This window comes from Chelonia mydas, chromosome 6 (genome assembly GCF_015237465.2).
Source record: "Chelonia mydas isolate rCheMyd1 chromosome 6, rCheMyd1.pri.v2, whole genome shotgun sequence".
Lineage (NCBI taxonomy): Eukaryota > Metazoa > Chordata > Testudines > Cheloniidae > Chelonia > Chelonia mydas.
In genome coordinates this window covers 67,374,899-67,393,417 of record NC_051246.2, presented here as the reverse complement: position 1 = coordinate 67,393,417, position 18,519 = coordinate 67,374,899, and the positions used below count along the sequence as shown (strand labels likewise).

At 39.8% G+C, this 18,519-nt stretch overlaps 1 protein-coding gene across 15 annotated transcripts in view; it reads right to left on the bottom strand.

Moving 5' to 3' along the window:
* Nucleotides 1-18,519, bottom strand: part of PCNX1 (pecanex 1) — a 129,681-nt gene that overhangs the window by 78,362 nt on the left and 32,800 nt on the right. For 9 of the 15 annotated variants that reach the window (XM_043548034.1, XM_043548036.1, XM_043548035.1 and 6 more), the window contains one exon: nucleotides 1,917-2,049. The exons of 5 other annotated variants lie outside the window; for them this stretch is intronic. In XM_043548034.1, the coding sequence (XP_043403969.1) occupies nucleotides 1,917-2,049 (133 nt within the window). The remainder of the gene's footprint in view (nucleotides 1-1,916; nucleotides 2,050-18,519) is intronic. One more of the 15 variants, XM_037900313.2, reaches the window with a different exon arrangement.

The following is an 18,519-nucleotide window of genomic DNA, read 5'->3' as shown; positions in this document are numbered from 1 at the left end:
TAAGTTATTCACTTTTTTTTTTTTTTTTTTTTTTTTTTTACTGTTTTGAAATCATCTATGTTCAATAAGAATAAAGACCAACGTCTATTTTTCCCTTTAGTAAAATTTATTTTTAAAAAAATCAACTCAATTAAGTATTGCTATGTACTGTAATAGCCAATAAAAATGCACCTCACTAACTTGTATCTTGAATAATGAAAGTTGGCTAGATGGTTATCAGAAGCCAAGTTATCACTATTTACTCCTTAACTATACTCTAGTCTAACTTCAGTTATCTGAGCTTCTTGAGCTCCTGTCCCTTGGGCAGTTTCTCCCTCTCATTGGCACTGTCTCTGCAGCTGATTACAAGTGCCTAGGGTCACACCTACGCATCTTCACTAAAAAGTGGCTTCCAAAATTCAGGAGGAGCATGCCTATATACCTGCAATAAACCAATGCAACTCTGATATCAAGGGGAGAGAAAAAACAACTGATCTTTAATGTGGGAACAATGGAGAAATGCCCACATTTGGGGGAAAATGGAAGACACACTTGAGTAAGCTTCAGACACAAAGCAGATTTTAAACTTCCTCTCACCCCCACTCCCTTAAAACTAGGATGAGCCACTCTGTGGAAAGTCAAATTCTGCACCTTATTTTTAGGATCAAATAGAAGATGACCAAACTGGGGAGGAATGTGGGAAAGTGTAAGCTGTTTTACACTAGTTTTACATTTTCCTCAGGATAAAATGTGATCTTCAAAGTGGGAAGGAAGAAGTGTACATTCTTACTTAAGTGTGTCTCTCCTTTTGCCCCAAAGAATAGAAAAATCGATGCCAAGTGTTTAAAAGCAAGACCTTTCAAGCATCAATCCTGATATCCAAGATATTTTAGAAATTCTGTCTAGTAGTTTCAGAGTGGTAGCCGTGTTAGTCTGTATGAGCAAAAAGAATGAGTACTTGTGGCACCTTGGAGACTAACAAATTTATTTGGGCATAAGCTTTTGTGGGCTAAAACCCACTTCATCAGATGTTGCTTCAGGAGTGCCATGGTGAAGCCATGATTCCCTGCCTCCTGCTTACGAACTGTTTGGTTTAGACAGTATTAAAGATTTAAGGCATTAGTTTGCTCAATTTCTGTACTCTTTTAGTAAAAGAAATTACAAGAGTACTACTGAAATTTAAAGATGGAGAGCTCATAATATTGGGAGCAATTAACTGTTAACTTAGAAGGTTAAGGACAGGCCTTAAGAATACACAGATATATCAAGTACCAAATGGATGTTAAAGTAATCAGTATATAAGCAGAGTTAGCACCAAGCAACAATAAATTATGGAATTTATTACATTTAAAAACAAGATTACGATAGTTTATGAATTATTTCAAAGACTTCTATTTTGACAGGGTTGATTCCTGGCTCTTTATGCAGTGGTTTGCTGCATTCTAAGATTTAGAACATTTGCAGGACGGTTTAGCTGTTTACATTATCCTGCTAATTTTATGGTGCAGATCTCTTCCCCGCTACAGTCCCTGAGAAGTGTGGGCACTCCTATTCTCCTCTTCCCCCTTGGGAGAAAAAAAGAGATGCTGATTTAACATTTTCTTATTTATGATTGAAATTTAAAGTATCTAAAGATTTGACACAAAATTAAAAAGTGAAAGAACTGAGTAAAAGTCAGTTTGTTACCATTCATTTGTTTTGTGGTTGATCTAAACCCACATGTGCCATGTTGAGATAGGCTAACCTTGTCACTGTGGGGGAAAAAGTGCCACGTACACATGCACAAATTCAACTAGTCCAAAGACATGCAGAGACAGCCCAAAAAGGTTAAAAGGTGAGGAGAGAAGGGAAGTACTTTTTGGAAATGCTAGGGGGTGTGGGAAATATGTAGTCTGCTGCATGCATGCTAAAGATGGTGGAATATTTAGATACCATACCTGAGGGGCGATCCGATGAGCAATGTGGGAGGGGTGGGGTTACTCCCTGCATTGTGCCGGCGCCGTACTGCCTGACGCCTAAATGTGCTGCGTTCACGGTGAAACATGACAGTCTCCTCGCTGGCTTGTGCTGCTGCATCAAGACAGACTTTAGGTCAAACAGGAACCCAGCCCCAGTTATATACACAGCAACTGAAGTCTCTCCCTTCCCCCACCCACACCCCAGTTAATGAATTTTGCAGGAAGAGAAACTAGGTCTTTTCACTTACTGTACTCAAGTCATTTACTACTGTCATCTTTTACCTTAAATAGGATCACAAAAGCACATTATAGATAGCTTTATATTTCCTTTAAATATACACCCTACTGGTCTTTCCCCATGTCCAAATAGCCCGGATTCCAAAAAGTTTTGTCTATTTTCTTCAAAACTTTAGATTTTGCTGGGAAGGGAACTGGATTAACTTCTCCAGCTCCCTAATGGAAGGAATAAATTATGTGCAGTTGGTACCAGTACCTATTAAGGTTGCTTGATACTTCCCATTATAGGACCCTCTTTTCAGTTGCACATAACTTTCACCAAACTTGAATCATTTGGTCTGAAGGTTTCTATGCTGGGTGTTTGCCTCAGGCTGAATTTTTGAGAAAATTTCAGCCAGAATTCTTCAGCTGTTTCCAAGAACAAAGCTAGAGAAAAATAATCTTTTAACATGGGAAAACGTATGTACTTTTCCTTGGAAAGCTCTAGTCTCCATCTTTTGAAGCAGGGAGTGGCAGCAAGGTGGCCTGTATGTCAGAGATGTACCTTTTTCCATCTCTGTGAAAAAATTTCCCATATTTGGTCAAAGATAAACCTTAGAAATAAAAGTTAGTTCACACACGCTCAGTGGCGTCATCTTACATTTGAGCAGCTAAATTCCCAGAAAAATGTATCTGTATTGGGCCTTTTTCTGCCCAGGGCAGAGGATGACTTTTCCTGCTTTTTCAGCTCTGGGCTGCCGAAGGCCATTCTGGGTCCAGGTCTGGACACCTTAACTGAGGGCAGGGCACTTGTCTCTTCTGTGCTTTCAATGACTCTCCTGCTGGGTTCAGACATTCTAAAGGAGTAAACTACCTGATATGAAGGCAGAATAGATGACAACGGGACCAGTGAACCTAGGAGGACTAGATGGGGCAAGGAAACTGGAATGGAGAACCAGTGAGACAGGAAGAAAGAGGTATGGGGAGATATTCATGAGAAGCTGGGGCACAAGAGGAGAACTGGGACTGGGAGTCTGGAGGGATGAGGGTAAGATTTACTGAGCACAGAGAGCGGACTGAAATAAGAAGCCTGAGCAGTGGAGACTGGGACTGGCTAGTTGAGCAGAATAGTACTACAATGAGGATCCAGGGATAGAAAAGAGAAAGGACTGGAACAATGACAGGTTGGAGGAGATGGGACAGAAGAGGTTATGTTCGGGGGTAGACAGGAAGTGAGCCCTGTAAAGAACACTCCCTCTCTAAAATCTGGAATAGAGCCCATTATTCCTGAGTCTCACCGTTCATTTGCTGTCAGCAAATATTTGAAAGACACTCTCTATCCCACTCTCATGCTGGTCCACACAGAGGAGGACTACCTACCATTACTATCATTTACTACCATTAGGTCAGCAGAGGTCTGTGCTGTGTATCTGAAGGCTCCAACCCTGCTGATGACCCATATGAGTATCAATATAGCACATGGCATTTCTGCTTTTTTGGTTTGCTTTTTTAAAAGATAGGAAGATACACACACACAAAATCTACATTAAAAGAACATCAATGTTGAAAAGTCAAGAACTCAAAGTTTGGAAATTGCAGAGTTAAGACTACATAAAACCTTAATTCAGCCCCCCTGTGCATACGCTTTTATATAGTCTTTAGTTACATGATCATATGCTAGAGACCCCCCCCTTCCCATTCAATGTACAGGATGGACCTGCCCTGGAGATGATTCAGAGGTGTATACTGAAAGGAGACTGTTGGCTATAGAACCCCTGCTTCCCTTTTTGAAGAAACTGGAAAGCATATAGTGAATGAGGCAGGGGACTGCTGGAAAATAACTGAATTCTCTGAAGAACTGCCCTGGAGAATTGAACTGAATTCTATTTCTGCCTGTGTCACACAGTTCCTATATGATTCTATTCAAGTCACTTATATCAACCTTTTCACAGATGGTCACTAATTGTGTTGTATTCCTCATGTTTTGGTTGTCTGACTTCCGATCCTGGGGTCTGATTTACAAAAAGTGCTGAGCATTCATCACGGCAATTGAAGTCAATGGGAGCTCTGTCTTAAACATATTAAGTGCTATAAACTTCTAAAATCATTCTCAAAAACCAGGTTGTAGGCCTATAAAACAGGGATAACATCACGCCACTCACATCACAATGGGGTTTTGAAAATAAATTCATTAGTCTTTGAGTGCTCCACAAGGATGAATAGTGATGAATGCCACAGAGAAATCTCAAAAGAAAGTTAATAATTTTGTCTATAGAGCAGAATTTGAATAGGAAGGACAAAACAGGGGCCTGGGACCACACAATGAACAATGTGGAGAAAACAAAATAGTGAAATAGTTGCTCATTGACTGATCACTGTCCATTCTGTACACTGAATGAAGAAGGGGTCCTGTGGAAAAAAACTGATCAGGTAATTAAGGACTATATCAGAGTACGTATGCACAGGGGGATCTAATTAAGGTTGCACAAGCAACCGCAATTCTGACATTTACTAGCTTATGCATGCTTGACTTTGCAACCTTAATGTTGTTCTTTTAATGTAATTTTTGTGTACACAATATTCTAGATTATCTGACAGTGACTCCTATTGGGGTTTTTCATGATCTTAAGACTTTCCCTAAGGGTAGCAAGGGCAGCCCTCAGATGCATTGCAGCCTCTCTAACCAAGAGAGGCTATTTTGGGACTTAGTTGCAAGTAGGCCACCCAATCGCTTGTATGAAAGTCATTATGTATTACTTCTTTTGACTGCAGGACAAAAACAGCTTTCAACTGCAAGGCCCTCTCCTACGGTCAAATTCAGACCACTGAATAGTTATGCGTTAGTGAATGTTATATAAGTCTGTCCTCTCAAGAAGCTACATGTCAAAGCTGCAAGCAAGAAACTCAGTCTAATGTAAACAAAGAACAAACTAGTGGCACAGAAAGAATGGCATTCCAGTTTAAAACAACTTAAACAAGACCATTAAGCATCAGGCTGAACAAGTTTAATTTGTTTGCTTTTTAAAAAAAGCAAAGTTCATCATTCTGAAAGTGCACAAGATTTAAAGCACTGCATCATTATGAACATGTAAGACTAAGTACATTTAAAAGAAAGTTAGTACTTTTGTATCTGACCCTATGCTTGAAGAAAGGGGATGGAGGCTGATAAATCTCAAGCAAAATGCCTGCCACCGGTAGTAATGGAAGATGAAGTTCCTAAGCCAGTTTCTATCCCACTCTAGAATTTGTTTAACCATGATGATGACAGCTTTATTTTAGAATGTAAGGTTCCTTTAGTGTTGAACAGAAGGTTATTTTGTAAGTCAGTATTTGAGCAGAGTTGATGTTTATTACAACCTCTTTTAGGAGGGCAGTTTATCTAGACTGAATAGTATTAACTCACATTTGTACAGTGCTACCATCTGGGGATTGTGAACTTGTGGTCCATACAAAAACTTGGGCTCTTAAGACCTTTGATAGAGGTCTAGCATCTGCGTTCACATGTAAGTTTCAAAAGCCAATAGCATTTACATTTGAGAGGCAGATAACCTTTGTTGGGTCTTGGCCAACGCTCGCTCTCAGTAAAACTGATTCTACTCTACAATGCAGGAATTTTGTGTTTACTGAAGAGTGCAGGACTGGTTCCACTGTCTACGGCATCACTCACAAGACTCACCTCACAGAATTATTTTGGGAAGATTTCTAGACTAAGAAAGGCACTACCATAAAATCAATCAATCTAAATTCATGTATGTTATAAGGAAGGTGTAGTGTATATGTAATCTTAATATTACAGGAACAAATAGTTCTATATTATTAGCAAAGTGTAACAACAGGATTATTGTAATTCCCTTAAAACTAGCTCATTCAGTAGTTGCATGTTCACTTCATAAAAAGCCCAGTTTCAGTGGGTCAAAGTCAATCTTTGAAGTAAATCAGTTTACATAAGCAAGGCTCCCCAGGATCATAAATGTCTGTCTCGGAAAGTTCTGCTTACAATACAACCTTTGGCTCTCAAGTTTTGAAATTCTACAATGTTAAGGTGTGTTTGAAAAAGTTAAACTTTTCCTTCTGTTTAGCGATTTATTTTAATGAGCCATCTGAGACTTGTTACTATCTATTTCCAAGATATGAAAATTGGGACTTGAAGTTTACAAGACACACATTAACTAGATATGCATGCTACAGCTCAGAGATCAATACAAGACCTATTGTGGAGGCCCAAAAAAAACTTCAGTGAGAAACTCAGCCCACCAACCCATACTTCCAGCTGTTGGGAGGAAGATTAAGTAGAACGTATCCCAGAGCACCCCAGAGCCTGCCTGGGGTGTGCGGGAGAGGAGAAGTCTGTCTTTCATGGAAGCCTTTGGGTGTTAGATGTGCAGCATCCCTCCCTGATTTCTGGATGAGACAGTCTCTGCCTGCCTGCGTCCAGATCCTGCAAAAAACAGATGAGAGCGAGGGGTGTCTTAATTAGTTTATCCCACCCTCAGCCTCTGTTTTGTTTTAGTCCTCCCTCCACTGCAAACTGCTGATTGCCTGATTGTTGTGATTTATAGCTTTTTCCCCAAGCAGCAGCAAAGTGAAGCCAAGAACTCTGATCTACATTCGTGTTTTACCCACTGATGTAGTTGGTCAGGGGTTTTATTACTATGGCCTGGCCTGCATACAAACTAGCACCAGATTAGCTAGGTTCCACTGAACAGTGCAAACCTTGGTGTGGATATATTTCAGTTTAGTTTAAACCTGATCCTAATGTCAATTCTTTTTTGTCAAGGTACAAATGTCCTGGTCAAAGAACAGGCAAGGTCAAGATTCCAGAGAAAATAATTAAAAAAAAAAAGTATATAAAAAGATTTTGGGGTCCGCTCAAAAGTGTCTGGAGGTCCGGATTTGGCCTGCAGTCCACCTATGACTACCCCCGGTACTAATGGCTTTAAGCTAAATTGAAAAAGCTTAGTTTAACAATCAGTTAAAAAAATAATCACAATTTAAATTAAACTAGTGCAACTCTGAGTAAAAAGATTCTTTTAATTTCACTAGATTGCTGCTTAGGGTAAAAAAGCCACTATGAGCAACAGCACAAGCACTGAAGCCTTCTTTCAGAGAGAGTAATGAAGGCATTACTGTACCACCACACAACTGGAAGTAGGATTGTCGATTAATTGCCATTAACTCACATTATTAACTCAAAAAAATTAATCACGATTAACACCACTGTTAAACAATAGAATACCAATTGAAATTAAATATTTTTGCATATTTTTCTACATTTTCACATAGTGATTTCTATTACACAGAATACCAAGTGAACAGTGCTCACTTTATATTTTTTATTACAAATATTTGCACTGTAAAAATGGTAAGAAATTGTATTTTTCAATTCACCTCATACAAGTACTGTAGTGCAATCTCTATCTTGAAAGTGCAACTTACAAATGTAGATTTTTTTTGTTACGTAACTGCACTCAAAAATAAAACGATGTAAAACTTTAGGGCCTACAAGTCCACTCATTCCTATTTCTTGTTCAGCCAATCGCAAAGACAAACAACTTTGTTTACATTTACTGGAGATACTGCTGCCTGCTTCTTATTTACAATGTCACCTAAACGTGAGAAAAGGCACTGGCACTTCTGTAGCTGGCGTTGCAAGGTTATTTACGTGCAAGATATGCTAAACATTCATATGCCACTTCATGCTTCGGCCACCATTCCAGAGGACATGCTTCCATGCTGATGATGCTTCTTAAAAAAAAATGTGTCAATTAAATTTGTGACTGAACTCGTTTGGGGAGAATAGTATGTCTCATGCTCTGTTTTACCTGCATCCTGCCATATATTTCATATAACAACAGTCTCAGATGATGACCCAGCTCATGTTGTTCCTTTTAAGAACACTTGCACTGCAGATTTGACAAAACACAAAGAAGGCATCAATGTGAGATTTCTAAAGATAGCTAGAGCACTCAGCCCAAGGTTTAAGAATGTGAAGTGCCTTCCAAAATCTGAGAGGTGTGGAGCATGCTTTCAGAAGTCTTAAAAGAGCAACACTCCGATGTGGAAACTACAGGACCCGAACCACCAAAAAAGAAAATCAACCTTCTGCTGGTGGCTTCTGACTCAGATGATGAAAATAAACATGTGTCAGTCCACTCTGCTTTGGATCGTTATCGAGCAGAACCCTCCATCAGCATGGACGCATGTTCTCTGGAATGGAGGTTGAAGTATGAATGGACATATAAATCTTTAGCGCATTTGGCACATAAATATCTTGTGACACCAGCTAAAACAGTGCCATGTGAATGCCTGTTCTCACTTTCAGGTGACATTGCAAACAAGAAGCGGACAGCATTATCTCCTGCAAATTGTAACCAAACTTGTTTGTCTGAGCGATTGGCTGAACAAGAAGTAGGACTGAGTGGACTTGTAGGCCCTAAAGTTTTACATTGTTTTATTTTTGAAAGCAGTTATTTTTTTCTACGTAATTCTACATTTGTAAGTTCAACTTTAATGATAAAGCAATTGCATTACAGTACTTGTATTAAGTGACTTGAAAAATACTCTCTCTTGTTTTTTACAGTGCAAATATTTGTAATCAAAAATAAAAATATACAGTGAACACTGTACACTTTGTATTGTGTTGCAATTGAAATCAGTATATTTGAAAATGTAGAAAACATCTAAAAATATTTAAATAAATGGTATTCTCTTATTGTTTAACAGTGGAATCAATCACAATTAATTTTTTTCATTGCTTGACAGCCCTAATTGGAAGTCTACCTTCCCAATGTAAGGTCTAGAATTTTATTTTAAAGAAAAATTCTGCAGAACTTGATAGGTTGCATTCCCACCAATAGTTTGGTGGTCAAGTGGTTATTTCAAAACCTCAATATAACTACCAGATCCATCAAGCAGTAGACTGTACAGTTGGAATAAATGAACACTAGCTGAACCATCCTGCCTGTTATACATGCATTTCTAAAGCCTACTTACTTTCCTTTTGTACATATAGGTGAAGGCATATACACATTAAGTGCTTTATGTAGAATTATTTAACAAAGCTTGAAACAGTTGTGAGTGCTCAAGAAGCTAGACTGTATATATTGTTATACAGTATATTACTAGTTTTTAAGAGAACACATGTTGCCATAAAATAAACTAATCTCTGATTCTCTTTCATAGCAGAATTTGTGTTTGAATACTTGAGGTAAACATAGGTGTGGAGAAACCCCTCTCATGCACAAGTCATTGTTTTCGATCCAAAACTGAACTTAAAAGTTGGAAGAGAAAATGCAAGTGGTGAAAATGCAATGTTTCCTCCTGTTACTGAAGTTAAGGAGGCTAAATTCAATTTTATACCAATGAAGAGTACCCACCACAGAATCCCAAATTAATCCTTAAATCAGTGTGGTTTGGTGAACTCCTGAGTGAAAAGAAGGCAGCTAAGAAAAGAGGGACAAGCTGCAGAGACTGAGTAAAATTTTTCAGACACACAACTTAGGAGCCTACGTGTCATTGAAAATCAGTGGCACAATAGTTCAAGTGCTTTTGAAAATTTTGCCTTCAGACTAAGTACAGTTAAACTCTTAAAACACCCGAGTGACCTTCTGAAATTCCATTTATGTGGCTAGTTGAGTAAATTTGAACTGGATTTAAAAAAAACCCCACCTGTAACTAACAAGTGCTGCAAACTCACCATGACATCTGATTATTAATGGCTTGTGCATCACATACTATAGTAAGGAAGACCCTAATGTCTACTCATGTCCACGTTTTCAACCTGGGTGCCTGAAGTTTGGTGCACAGATTAGCATTCAGCATTAAACATTCAGATTTGAAAATATGACCCTCTGTATAAATCTTCTAGAAGAGAATCTAGGTCACTTTTCTTTAGCTGTGTTAGATCTACAAGGCTAAGTAAGAAACCCTATCTTTGTCAGTGAAATAAGCATATTACTCCGAATACTCACACAGGAAGCAAACTGGATCAGCAAGACATTTTTACTCAGTATCTTTTCTGACCATTCCTACACAACTTAATGACAGGTTTCAGAGTAGCAGCCGTGCTAGTCTGTATCCACAAAAAGAAAAAGGAGTACTTGTGGCACCTTACAGACTAACCAATTTATTTGAGCATAAGCTTTCATGAGCTACAGCTCACTTCGATGTGAAGTGAGCTGTAGCTCACGAAAGCTTATGCTCAAACAAATTTGTTAGTCTCTAAGGTGCCACAAGTACTCCTTTTCTTTTTACACAACTTAAGTTACCCAATTTACATTTCAATCGTTCTGGTAAAATACTCCATCCTTCTAGAAGAAAGACAGTTCAGTCCGCATGGCTCCAGTGATGCACTCTATGCCTTTTATTCTGAACATATACACATATCAACTAAACAGACTGAGTGTAAATGAAGTATACCATACCCTTTGCAATTAGAGGTAAGCCCTGAGCTACAAAATTTCAACCCAAACTCAAAATTCAAGTGTCCCATTCAAGAGTTCTGGTGTGAAGAGCCACCTCTACTTATCATGTACGTATAAAAACTTGGAACTTCAGATGCAGTTAGGCTGAAGTGAAGCCGCGATGATTTGGGTAACAGTTGATATTATGAAGTTACTATGAAAACTGCTGTATTATGAATGCCTGTGTGCGTATACACCATGAGCTGTCACATCTCTGCCAGATCAAGGACATTGGTGGATGTTAGAACTCAGTGACTGTCTATTCAGGATTAAGCACCCTGGGATAATAGATTAGCTAAGGAAGTTGGCTGAAGTCAGGAGTAGAATCAGTTTTCCCCAACCCAGGACTGGCATTTAAAGTTACTAGAGCAAGAAAAAGACATACAGACAAAGCAAAAAGTTTATGAAAAGATTAATGGGGAAAGACCTATAGATAGAGCCCTGCACAGACACAAAATTTGTATCCGCATCCCATCCACGATCTGCAAACATGGTCTGCAGATATCTGCAGATTTGCAGGGCTCTACGAATCATGACACAGGCAGAAGTTTGAGCAGAAAGAAAAAAGGGGACAGACAGGCCAAGGTCAGAGGAAGCCAGCTGACCAAGGGGGAGAGGCCCTATGTTTTGGAAGAGAAGAGAACTCAGAAAGCAGCAGGAGAAGGATCCTGCATCCCACAGAGGACCATGAATCCTGCCCCTGCACTCCCTTCCCCCCAAAAAACCACACAAAACTCTGGAGAGGTAGAGTAGAGCTGGTTGGGAATTTTCTGCTGAAGCTTAGTTTCATCAGCAAATGCCAGTTCAGTAGAGTGAAGTAGTCTGCTGAATCTATTACAAATTCAGTAAAACTTCTGAAGCACAGCAGAGTGCCGATCCCTCCTCCCACCCCCAGTGGCATAGAGAGGCCCAGCACCACCGTGCCCTGCTTCTTTCCCTCTCCCTTCAAACTCCTAGGAACAGAGAGGCATAGCACCTCTCCAGCTCCAGTTGGGGATGTTGGCAAGGAATGGCTGGGCTCTCTTGCTTCCTTGCAACCAGGCTGGAAGTCTCTAGTCAGTTTCACAAATAGGTGGTCCGCCCCTCCCCCCCGAAATCCCTTTCTATGGATATTTTGTTTTTGACATTTCATCCTGCTTCAGAAGCAAGCTCTGAAAAAATATAAACATTTTCACAAAAAGGGATTCCTTTTTTCAGCCACCTCTAGTGGAGAGGAAACTGCGGCAGAGAAATGCATGGAGGGTTTATTATTTTTTTAAAAGGTTTCAGACTGTGTACGTTAGAATTCTGTGTTATATGCTACACCTATCACATGGCTCTTTGAAGAGGTAAACCCGAAGTCTCATTCCTTTGGTGGAGTTTTGGAACGTGTGTCTAAGCTACTGGAGTACCGTGGGAGGGGAGCAGGAAGTCAAGGGCAATCCCGGAGGAGGACTCACAGACTTTAAGGTCAGAAGGGACCATTATGATCGTCTAGTCTGACCTCCTGCACAACGCAGGCCACAGAATCTCACCCACCCACTCCTGTAACAAACCCCTGACCTATGTCTGAGCTACTGAAGTCCTCAAATCATAGTTTAAAGACTTCAAGGTGCAGAGAATCCTCCAGAAAGTAACCTCTGCCCCATTCTGCAGAGGAAGACAAAAAAACCCAAGGCCTCTGCCAATCTGCCCTGGGAGAAAATTCCTTCCTGACCCCAAATATGGCAATCAGCTAAATCCTGAGCATGTGGGCAAGACTCACCAACCAGACACCCAGGAAAGAATTCTCTGTAGTAACTCAGATCCTACCCCATCTAACATCCCATCGCGCATATTTACCGCTAATAGTCAAAGTTCAATTAATTGCCAAAAATTAGGCTATCCCATCATACCATCCTCTCCATAAACTTATCAAGCTTAGTCTTGAAGCCAGATATGTCTTTTGCCTCAACTGCTCCCCTTGGAAGGCTATTCCAGAACTTTCACTCCTCTGATGGTTAGAAACCTTCATCTAAGTTCAAGTCTAAACTTCCTGATGGCCAGTTTATTATATCCATTTGTTCTTGTGTCCACATTGGTACTGAGCTTAAATAATTCCTCTCCCTCCGTGGTATTTATCCCTCTGATATATTTATAGAGAGCAATCGTATCTCCTCTCAGCCTTCTTTTAGTTAGGCTAAACAAACCAAGCTCTTTGAGTCTCCTTTTATAAAACCGGTTTTCCATTCCTCGGATCATCCTAGTAGCCCTTCTCTGTACCTGTTCCAGTTTGAATTCATCCTTCTTAAACATGGGAGGCCAGAACTACACACAATATTCCAGATGAGGTCTCACCAGTGCCTTGTATAATGGTACTAACACCTCCTTATCTCTACTGGAAATACCTCACCTGATGCAACCCAAATCCACATTAGCTTTTCTGGCGGCTCATAGTCATCCTGCGATCAACCAATACTCAGAGGTCCTTTTCCTCCTGTTACTTCCAAGTGATGCGCCCCCAGTTTATAACAAAAATTCTTGTTATTAATCCCTAAATGCATGACCATGCACTTTTCACTATTAATTTCATTCTATTACTATTACTCCAGTTTACAAGATCACTCAGATCTTCCTGTATGATATCCCGGTCCCACTCTGTATTGGCAATACCTCCCAGCTTTGTGTCATCTGCAAACTTTATTAGCACATTCCCACTTTTTGTGCCAAGGTCAGTAATAAAAAGATTAAATAAGATTGATCCCAAAACCGATCCCTGAGGAACTCCACTAATAACCTCCTTCCAGCCTGACAGTTCACCTTTCAGTATGACTCGTTGTAGTCTCCCCTTTAACCAGTTCCTTATCCACCTTTCAATCTTCATACTGATCCCCATCTTTTCCAATTTAGCTAATAATTCCCCATGTGGAACCGTATCAAATGCCTTACTGAATCAAGGTAAATTAGATCCACTGCATTTCCTTTGTCTAAAAAATCTGTTACCTTCTCAAAGAAGGTGATCAGGTTGGTTTGGCACTATCTACCTTTTGTAAAACCATGTTGTATTTTGTCCCAATTACCATTGACCTCAATGTCCTTAACTACTTTCTCCTTCAAAATTTTTTCCAAGACCAAGTAGCTGTTAAACAGAAAAGGCATTTTAGTTTCTAATATGTAAAAAGTGTGTTTCAGAGAGCGAATCAGAAAATGGCTTAAGGATCTCTTGTCCAGCATAGAGGTGCAAAGACAGCTCAAGAGAATGAGAACATAAGACATTTCAGGATAGTGGTACTGAAAGGTAACAAACTGGAAAGCTTACACATCTAGGAGATCCAATACCTGTGGGCAGATCATCAGTTCGTGTAGATCATTGCCATACCTTCACAATGGAGCTATGGAAATTTATACCAGGTGAGAATCTGCACCCTTGATTTCTTTGCAGAGATTAGCTTTCTGCCAGAGGAAGGGAAGAAAATACACAAGTTTTGGTGGATGTAATATATCTACCAAGCATCCACAGAAAGTTATGCCCAAGACTGATCTCTGCAAGGAAGTTGCCAAGAGATGGTGGAGGGGGGACAGAGAAAGAGAAGGGTCATCCCCATTCCCTTCCCCACAAGGTAGCAAACTTTGGTAGGGAAATGGGGCAGATGATGACACCATAATGTAAGAATCCAGCACTCAACTGTTTTGCTAGTCAAAAAAGAGCAGCAGCTATAGAAAAGTATGGTCTAAGATTCCAATGTTTTGACTGATTGCATCAAGAGCGGCATTGAGAGGCGGACGAATGAATACTTCCCACCATGTCAACTTGAATCACTGAGTTTGTGAGGTAAGAATACTATTTACTAGTCAACAACTATGGGCATGAAACCATCTGCTTTGAATACTGAACTAATATTTTTCTAGGCCGCCTTGAAGTCAAATGGATATGTTTTTGCATTAATGCCCAAAGACTTAACTCTGAACCTTCTCAGTTGTTTTACCTTATTTTATTTCTCAGAGCTTATGACATTATCTGGGAGAACATTAAAAACATGAAGTTTCTGCATTCCTACATGGTCCACTTAATTGTAATATACCTAGGTTTTTACAGCTAGAGACCATTATCCTAATCTAGTCTGATTTCCTGCATAAACACAAGCCATAGAACTTCAAGAGGTAATGTGGGCATCAAAACCAGAAGCCTGAAGTATTTATGATGAAAGTCTAACTTTCATAATTTAGATGGCTTTTATGAAGTTTTTTGTACACTTGACTTTCTAGGTGGGATAAATCCTAAGGAAAGATATTGAGAATTTGCAGAACACGCTGCTATTTTCTTGGTGGTATTGAAGGTGTTTTGTATTAAGTTCATATACACCACTATTCTCATGCTTGTTCCAAGTCACATTTAATACAAAACCATGTTTTAGGTATCCAAATTTTAGTTACATTCTGTACAGCCGAGAGTTATGTCCTATAGGTCCCTCTAGCAGTAGTGTATGAAGTTTCCACTGCGGTGCACAGAGAATAGCGTATATTACCTTCTTTGAAGATCAGAAGTTACTCATTGCTACCTGTGGAACAATAAATTCAAACATGTCTATGAAGTACATTCAAGAAATAAATTGCTAGTTTAACTGGAAATCAGATTTGATCAAGTAGGATCCAGACTGGCATACAACAAATGCTAAATATATGTAAATGCTGAAGTCAGCAATGAATCCAGCAAACAGCTAACAAATGTGAGAAGTGTCCTACTGCTTGTGATGGTTCTCTTATAGAAAAGTATACTTGGAACCTATCTATGTCAGGCAAAAAGGTATTTCAATCAAACAGTTGCACGAGTGTTGCCAATACAAGACATTCAAATACTGTGCTTCCATTATCCACCATTTCAGATATTTCAAAATAATTGTCTGTTGATTTTTTCGTGACACTTGAGACTGTCTTTATTTCAGGTCAAGCCAAGATGATTCAGTCCTAGACAATTTTTTCCCCAGTGCAGGTGGAAAATAAAACATTTGGCTGCACTTTTTTTTTAAACCATTTTTAAGTATCCCACAATACAATAGTTTTTTTTTGTTTTGGGGGGAGGTTTTTTTTTTTGGGGGGGGGGGGAGGGAAATCAAGCACTCTGTACCTTCCATCATTCAGCCCTGTGGAAAACTAGGTAAAATACCTAGTATTCTGTAATTGGTATTCTAAGGGGAAGTTTTCCCTGGGGTAACAGGAAAACTCTTAGCAGTAAATAATACCCAACACCTGTGGTAAGCAACTAGGGTGTACTCCTCACTGTCAACAGCCACTACTTTGAGTCAGGCAAGTTTGTGCTAGTTACACATGCCTCAATTCCTTCTATGACTGCTCCAACAAAAGCCTATAAAGCTGTCACCTGCCCAAAGGCTGATCGGCGGACCCCACTCAGGATCTGTAGCAATAAAGTACAATCGCATATGGGGTGGGCAATAATTTTTGCAGGGGGGCCACGCTATGAATTTTGGCAAGTCAGCACGGGCCACACATTTCTACTATATTAATGGAGGGGGTGTGGAGTCTGGGAGGAAGTTTGGGTGCAGGAGGGAGCTCCAAGCTGGTGCAGTGTGTTGGGGTGCATGAGAGGGTGAGGAGTTTGGGCTCTGGGAGGGAATTTGATGCAGAAGGGGGCTCCAGGCTGGGGCAGGGGATTGGGGTGCAGAAGGGGGCAGAGGAGGCCGGACAGAAATGTTAGATGGGCCGGACCCAGCCCACGGGCCGTATTTTGACCACCCCTGAATCAGATCAAGGTGTCACAGATTCACTGCTCATTGGGCACCCAAGATTGAACACAATGCTAGGTAGCTTCAGGAGAAGATCAAAAGGCTAAGATTCAGTACAATAGGTCTTGCACAACAATAGTTTCTCTAGGGACATACAAAGCACCTGTAAGGAGCAGGATTATCCTGGAACATAAGCCTTCCAGTGAAAAGGCTCAGATTGTCCACCTTTGCCAGAGGAGCACAGAGAGGACCAGAAAGCAGGTGTTAACTGCTGACTTACTGGTAGCAGAGGGAGTTTCCACACAAGGTACACTACTGTGCTTTCCAACTGTGTTAAGCTTTTGCTCTTGCATATAGTGGTATATGTGGGAAATATTTATTCTGAGCCCAGTGGCTAGCATTCACAGACATTGCCATTTTGGTTTTTGGGCTAGAAATAGCACCAGTGAAAGCAAAAGTTCCCTCACAGAGCAGGAGGAAAAAAAGATAATTTAGGCTAATGACAAACCCCCTCAATACTAAACTTGCTTACTCTGTAGTCATATTCCCACTTCTGCCATGTACCTGCTCCTACCATTAATACCATGAAGTGTTAAATGGCTACTTATGAGATTGGAAGTTTCTGAACTACTCCACTTCATTTGTTGCCTCTTACTGCAGCTAGGTCTAAGCGATAAGCGAGCTCTACCAAGTTAAAGTAGTTTCAAGGCATTGCTGCACACCAGATTTTTACTTTTATTATATACCAAGCCCCTCTGCCCCCCAAAACTGTGTTAAAAGAACATTAAGGCTGAGAAGTTAGACACTCATAAGTTAAGAAGCTCAAGAACTAAGGCTTCCATTGCAACATTAATTCAGCTGCCATGTGCATATGCATTATGATAGTTTTCCTATGTGACATCAGGCAAGTATGTTTGGCAGAACAAAGAACGAAACAGCTTTTCTGGGTCCTAAAGCAATGCCTTGAACATTGCCTCTTATCTATTCTTGTAACTCTGCCTAATTCACAGTCCATCCTGTGCAGTGAATGAGGCAGGAGTTCTGTAGAACAAATAGTTATGTTACTAGGCAATTAGAGACTATCCTACTGAATATACACAAGGAGGCCAAATTAAGGTTGCACAGGTAACCAAATTCTGGCATTTCTTAACTTCAGAAGGCTTGACTTAGCAAGCAGAACAGTCTTTTAAACAGCTTTATGTATGTCATTTCCAATGAAGAACCCAAAAAATTCATCATGTGGAACTGTATTAACCTCCACATTGAATAAAATAAAAAAAAACTTGGTAGCAGTAGACTGTTACATCTGTGGACAAGACACTAGAGGTGAGGTATGGCCGAAGTGACACAGTGCCACTATCTTAAATTATCAGTTACACTACAGAGGAACATTGGGAATCATGAATTGTGTTATTGGCTTAGGAGGGGAATGTTGCCTAATGATTACAGACAGCAAAACAGGCATGTAGATTTGACACATTCAGCCTGAAAAGGCACTGAGACTTGGGTTGCCCATATTAGAGATGGGATTCTAGTTGCAGCTCACAAAAACAGGGTAATGGTGCCGATTTACTATAGACCAATAAATTAGACAAGGAAATAGGATGAGCAGCTCCTTAAACACCCTCTGTATTGTGTAGGAGAAATACCCTGCATTATCATGGGGGATTTCAATCCAGGGAGGATAAAATTAGAGTTAAAAAGGATTTCTTAAACTACACACATTTTTCTCTCTAAAAATAGAACTCTTTAAAATTAAATTTGCAATTATAAGAAGTTTAGGCCTTGATATAGGTTGTTATAATCTATTAAAATTTAAATAGATAAAAACATGATGTAATGAGTCCATGAGTCCTCAAATTTTGATAAGCCCATGGATCTGCTTTTTATAGTTATACAAAGAATTGGGGGGGGGGATATGTTTGTGATGTCAACTCAAGCATTAATACAATTTTATGTACTACATTATCGATAGTGTGTTCAGTCTTTACAATTTAGCAAACGCTGGTACTGTATTTTCTTTTTCCAGATGCAAGTACTTACAGTTTCTGTTGTGCACAAAGGTTTTTTTGCCTTATTTTTGGTTTCATTTTAGTTAGCAGAAGCAGAGAGCATATTTTCTTCACTTGAACTATTTCATTCAAAATTGAGAAACCAATATGGAATGAAAGCAGGAAAGCTTCTTTTCCCTGTCAAATCTATGAC